Source organism: Cynoglossus semilaevis, chromosome 10, assembly GCF_000523025.1.
Source record: "Cynoglossus semilaevis isolate Cse_v1.0 chromosome 10, Cse_v1.0, whole genome shotgun sequence".
NCBI classification, from domain to species: Eukaryota; Metazoa; Chordata; class Actinopteri; order Pleuronectiformes; family Cynoglossidae; genus Cynoglossus; species Cynoglossus semilaevis.
The window spans coordinates 9,894,206-9,900,517 of NC_024316.1; the positions used below are offsets into that span (position 1 = coordinate 9,894,206).

General features: G+C 43.9%; 1 protein-coding gene across 1 annotated transcript in view; it reads left to right on the forward strand.

Moving 5' to 3' along the window:
• Positions 1–6,312, forward strand: part of prdm16 (PR domain containing 16) — a 167,929-nt gene that overhangs the window by 149,326 nt on the left and 12,291 nt on the right. The window contains exons 5-9 of the mRNA XM_017035832.2: positions 301–403; positions 3,508–3,709; positions 3,800–3,947; positions 4,296–4,449; positions 4,698–6,312. The exon at positions 4,698–6,312 is cut by the window's right edge and continues 2 nt beyond it. Of these exons, the coding sequence (XP_016891321.1) occupies positions 301–403; positions 3,508–3,709; positions 3,800–3,947; positions 4,296–4,449; positions 4,698–6,312 (2,222 nt within the window). The remainder of the gene's footprint in view (positions 1–300; positions 404–3,507; positions 3,710–3,799; positions 3,948–4,295; positions 4,450–4,697) is intronic.

Consider the following 6,312-nt stretch of genomic DNA (forward strand, 5'->3'; position numbering starts at 1 on the left):
GTATTTTTTTTAAACCCAAAAATTAGGTTAAAAATACATTTTGTTTCTCTACGTATTTAGGAAATAATCCTGGAAGATTCACTCAAAATTCACAATTATATTATATATTATATTAAATTAAATTATATTCATACTTCACTTGATGTATTTTTTATTTTAGAAATATTTATATAAATATGCAATTACCAATAATAAGGCCTTTTGAACTAAAATATAGGTTAAGTAACGTCCCTCTTTTTCTGCACCCCCCTTTCTCCCTCTCTCCCTCACTCTCCCTCTCTCTCCCTCTCTCTCCCTCAGATTTATTATAAAGCTGTGCGGGACATTGAAGCAGGGGAGGAGCTCTTAGTGTATATGAAGGACGGCATTTTCCCGGAGGGATCCATGGCACCCAACCTACAAGGTAAGATTAATGCGCGTCATTAGCGCACGTTTTAAACAAAACTCCGAGCTGCATCCGGTCGCACCTTAAACCTCTCTGTGGTGACGAAGGAGAGAAGACACGAACCACAGCCCACACCCAAGTCTCTGTTCAGTTCGAGTCACGTTAGTTTTTCTTAGTTGTTCGCTGGGCCCAGACATTACACACACACACACACACACACACACACACAGAGAATGTTTATCACGCGACGCTGTGACTCAAGAAAATAAACAAATATTCAACTTTAAAGACCAACTACAGTAAGAGTTTTATATTATAATTCCATGTTGCATGAACAATTCCATGAAAAACACTAAGCTGGTTAAGCTAATGTACGTAAATGGACGTTGACAAATTTAGTAATCTTTACTCAAAAGACGCGTTTGGTGGAATGCCTCGTCCTTCTACGGTGTTTTTAACATTTTGAGTAAGTGTAAAACACCGTCATTTTAAAAACATTTTTAAAATGACGATTCAATTCCATTATGTTTTATATACTGTATGAAGGAATTGAATCACATCATGTACAGGTTCGCCTGTGTGACGTGACTCACGGCTCAGCAGCCTTTGACCCCGTCTCTATCTACGTCAGATTGAATAAATAAAGTATTTCTTTATCTCGTCATCTAACCAGTACAACAAGGCCTTTCTTTTAAAGTTCACTCGTGCGTAAAAGGAAGCTGCAGCTCTGCCTGTTTTTTTTTTTTTTATACATCTTGGATTTATTTTTGCTGAGCTGCTGCTGTCAGGTAACATCGTTGTTGTGGTGACTCTGGATCACAGTCAGGAGGAGAAGTTGATTACTGTCGTCACTGATGTTAAAATGACGGAAGAATAGTTAAAAAAAAATAATCGAATGCAGTTCATCAGTCCAGAGTATTTTACGTTTGTCAAACATGGAACAGACTTTAAACAAATGACTCTCATGCAAGAGGGACACAGACCAATAAGTTCACCTGCCAGTGTGTGTGTGTTTTAACACAGAGTGCCTGTTGTCTCTATAAGACAGGGATGTCCACACTTTGACAAAGAGGTTCTTCAAAACTATTTATATGTACGAAATATCATGTGCTTGAAGTGGTGTATAAATGTTAATGATAGCACATCAATTCTAGATGTTACATTAATGTAACACAGTGTCTAAGTGTGAGCTAAGACATAAGTTTTCAGAACACACACTAAGTAAGCAAAGGCTGATTAAAAATAGAATGATAAAATATTAAATACATTTTTATATAGATGATAATTATCAGCTTATTTAAACCCAAAAATGGCCAAATGTGGTTCTCAATGTTAAAAAGATACAAAAACAAAAAATCATGTAGCAAAAAAGAAGAGAAGTCCAAATTTAAGTTGAAAAACTTTGAAAAGAAAAATGTTGACCTAGGTAACATGCATAGATATGGAAAAGACAAGAGTAGAATAGTTATTATTTAACATATAAATTCAAGATAGTCAGAGCCTGGAACCAAAATCAGCTGAAAGTCAGATAAGCCAACATTCACTGAAAACTGTCCTGTGAAAGAGCCAAAATGTTATTGAAACACATGAGAAAAAAACCATCCCTGGGAGTTTTACGCCTTGCTGCTGACCTATTGTAATACATTTTTAAAACACAGAATGAGGCCTGCCTGGTCCCTGAACCTGACTTTGGACATGGCTGCTTTACAGAGATCAAAGTGTCTGTGTTTGTGTAAGTAGGAAAGAGAGAGAAGAGACGCTCATGTAGCCGGGCTGAGTGGGAGCTTGGCAGTGCAGTCGTGCTCTGCGTCTGGCTTATCAGAGAAGGAATTTGAAGTAGAGGACTTGAGGAGTCCCCCGAGACCTCACCCATGCTCCCAGATTAGCTGCTAAACTGCACATAATTGTGCTTCCCTTCGTCTCCCAGAGAGCCATTAGTCTCCCCTATAACCCTCCACACACACACACACCGTGGTTCAACCTCTCAGACCAGACTAACTGAAAAAACAAAACAAAAGCACATTCGATCACCTTTATTTACAGACAGGGTGATGTCTGAGCAGCTGCATTTCAGTCACGCTGAAACTTTTTTAGCCAACTTTTGTGCTGCTGACAGAACAAACGAAGGCCCTGCTGGCCAGTGGACGCTATGAGCTTCATGTCAAACCACAGTGGTTGATTTCAGAGAAACCAGTCAGTCCTCACGTGACACACACACACTGGTGTCAAAGTCAGCCAGTTAGTTTAGCATTTGTAATGGACCATTGACCAAGAGGTCATTTATTTTTCTCCCCAAGGTTAGACTCATTGATGTTTCTACACTAATGCCCTTTTAATGTGTCCAAGAAGTTCCAGCTGGATAAACGGTCACGCGGAATAAAAAAAAAAGTGAGCAATGCGCTGCACGTCCTTTTGGATAAACTCATTTACTGCTGCCTGAAATGATGGATGGTTGTGCGTGGTGTGCGCGGACACGTAGACGATCGCCCCACGTTTCGGGCTGTGTGGGTTGGGGCAAAGAGGGGATTGGGGCAGGTTGGTGCTGAAAGCACCATGAGGTTGGCGCCACTGCACCTCCTACCTACCTCTGTTCTTCATGGCTCATTCTGTTTGGAACATGCTCACATAAACACACGGACACTTACACAAATATACACACTGTTGTACCTCGGCACAAAGACACTCCGCTGGGCTTTCCCCTGATGTGTTGAACTTGGCGGCCCACTCAGGAAGTGGCTATTGAAAAAGCTGGCCCCGGTTTTATGCATTTGACCTTGATGGTGAGAAGTATTGTAAAGGTTATCAAGTGGGAAAAGAAAGGCCAGGCCTTATATGGTTTCCCCTGTGTGCTGTTTTACCAACAGCCTCCTGCAAATACTGCCCTTAACAAGCAATTAGCTGAGTTAATGAAGGCTACCTTTCACTGCTAATTGATTTCCATTTTATGTGAATGTCAATTACAGTTGCTCCAACGAGGGTCAATTTAAGTGTAACTAACAAAGCGATGGGTAGTAAAGGTTTGCTCTTGTCTAGTTCTATCGACTGTTTTAATATACAGTTCCGTTCACGTACCGAGGAAGTCAGTCTATCGTGAACTAAATCTGTGTGTTGTCTGTGTACAGATGAGCAGATGTACCGCTGTGAAGACTGCGATGAGCTCTTCTCCTCGGCTCTAGAGCTGCGGCGGCACCAGAAGTATTCGTGCACCAGTGCAGGCTCCATCTTTGACTCACTGAGGGAGGACTTCAAACAGGAGCGGGAGGACAGCGACGAGCCCGTCCACGAGTGTAAAGACTGTGAGAAGATTTTTCCAAATGAGTACAGGTAAGAAGTACTGCTCATGCACGTAATACACATATAACTGTACATATACTCGGGGACTCCATGATTTACTTATGCTCTGTTTCCCTCAAGTCTGGGCCAGCATATGATAGTCCACACCGAGGAGAGGGAATACAAGTGTGACCAGTGTCCAAAAGCCTTTAACTGGAAGTCCAACCTCATACGTCACCAGATGTCACATGACAGTGGCAAGCGTTTTGAGTGTGAAAACTGTGATAAGGTACAGCATACCCAGCACGTAAGTGGTGCACAGAGCACACAGGCTGTATTTGCTTCAGACATTCTGCTGGTCTTGTGTTGTTACCTAGAACTAACTGTTCATAAATATTATTCAAACGATGTGTTACTTCCTACGATGATTGTTCTTACAGTGATCAGATTTTTTTTTGTCTTTAATATTAATATTTTTTATGCACATTGGAATTTGAGTTGTATTGTTTAGAAAAGTTTGTTCTGTATAAAAGGTATGAAAAAAGTGTGCTTTTTTTCGTTCATATATAAATATATAAATGTTTTCTTGAATAGCAACTCCCACTGAAATGCTTTACTTTTGCTTTTCATACCTCAGGTGTTCACAGATCCCAGCAATCTTCAGCGTCACATCCGCTCTCAGCACGTGGGTGCACGTGCACACACGTGTCCTGAATGTGGCAAGACCTTCGCCACCTCGTCAGGCCTCAAGCAGCACAAGCACATCCACAGCAGTGTCAAACCCTTTATCTGTAAGTCAGATAAGAGTGTTGAAGTACGGAGATGTCTGTCTGAATGTGCCCTGTTACACTCCTGCAGTACATCATCAACTTTTTCATCTACAGTACCTGAGTCTGTGTGTTTATCTGTGAGATGTAATAGAAAGACAAAGATTTTGGATTTGTTTGTGTGTTGCAGTTGATGTGGTGTTCACAGTTAGAGACAGTGTTAAAATGGGTTTAACCAGGCCCTGATGGGCTGTGTCTTTTTGCTCCCCCAGGTGAGGTTTGCCACAAATCCTACACCCAGTTCTCCAACCTCTGCCGGCACAAGCGTATGCACGCTGATTGCCGCACCCAGATCAAGTGTAAGGACTGTGGACAGTTGTTCAGCACTACCTCCTCCCTCAACAAGCACCGTCGATTCTGTGAGGGCAAAAATCATTACGGCTCCCCTGGAGGGATTTTCAACCCTGGGATCCCCATGAGTTCCAGCCCTATTATAGCCAAGGCAAAGTCCCATCACCCTCACCTTCCTGGTCTCAACCAGTCAGGGTTGGGATTCACTGACTACTTTCCCTCCCGACCGCACCCTCATGCTGGCTTACCCTTTTCCCACGGGCCCCATGGCTTTCCGTCACTACCGCATGGTTTCCCAGGTATCTTTCCTACGTCACTGTATTCCCGGCCGCCTTTATTGCCAGCTAATCCATTGATAAAGACTCCATTAGGCAGCAGTCAGGAGGTGAAGCTGCCTCGGAGTCCACTAGATGCACCCCCACTGTCCCTGGTTAGCTCTACGAACAGCAATGGAGGCAACAGTCTTAGTCAAGGCGAAGAGAAGGAAAAAGAGAACAAACTAGATTTGTCCTCCAGTGGTGAAACCCAGCAAAACTCTAAAATCGCAGACATATCTGATGGTAGTGACCTAGAAGATATCAATACCACAAGTGGGACAGATTTGGACACCACCACTGGCACTGCATCGGGTGATGGTTCTGACCTGGAGAGCGATGGGGAGAGTGAACGAGAGCGAAGTGGTAAGAGAAGAAAGCCATCTGGAGCCATATCAAGTCAAGACGGTAACCAGTCAGAAAACCGGAATAGTGCGTTGATATCAGCTGTGTCTAGCTCAGGCCTCGCAGGACTCAATCGTTCATTTCTCTCCTCTGCATCATCCCAGCATTCTTTCTTCCCTCCTCCTGATGAACAGGCCCTTCCTCCCACCACCACAAATGCCAACGCAGCCACCACAGACTCCATCAAAGCCATTGCCTCCATTGCTGAAAAATATTTTGGCCCAGGTTTGATTGGTCTTCATCAGGAGAAGAAGATGGGTCCGTTGCCCTACAATTCCATGTTTCCCTTTCAGTTCCTGCCTAACTTTCATAACTCTCTATATCACTTTGGCGCTGATCGAGGAGCCCTCAACCCCAACATGTTCTTCAAGGCAGAACCTAAGTCGCCTCATGAGCATCTTCACAAGATAGTCTCTGGGGCTCCAGGCACTCCTGTTCGCACAGCAGAGTCACCGTTTGACCTCACCACGAAACCCAAAGAGACCAAGTTATCTCTTTCCACACCACCAAACGCCTCACAACACAACAACAGTACTGGGAGCAGTAGTGGACCATCAGCGTTGTCAGGTAGTGAAGAGCAACCTCTGGATCTCAGCATTGGTGGTCGAAGCAGAGGTGGACATAATGGTGTGGCAGCGGAGCCGCAGAATCGGAAGAACCACCTCTATGGGGTTGGGAAAGGAGGTCATCTCAAAGATGACAACCTAGCTGGTTTCCCACAACCACTGTCACAGTCACTGCACCAATCTGCCATCTCACAGCACCAGCAGCCCCAGGCACCGCCACATCAGCCACCGCCCCTGCACTATGCCAAGCC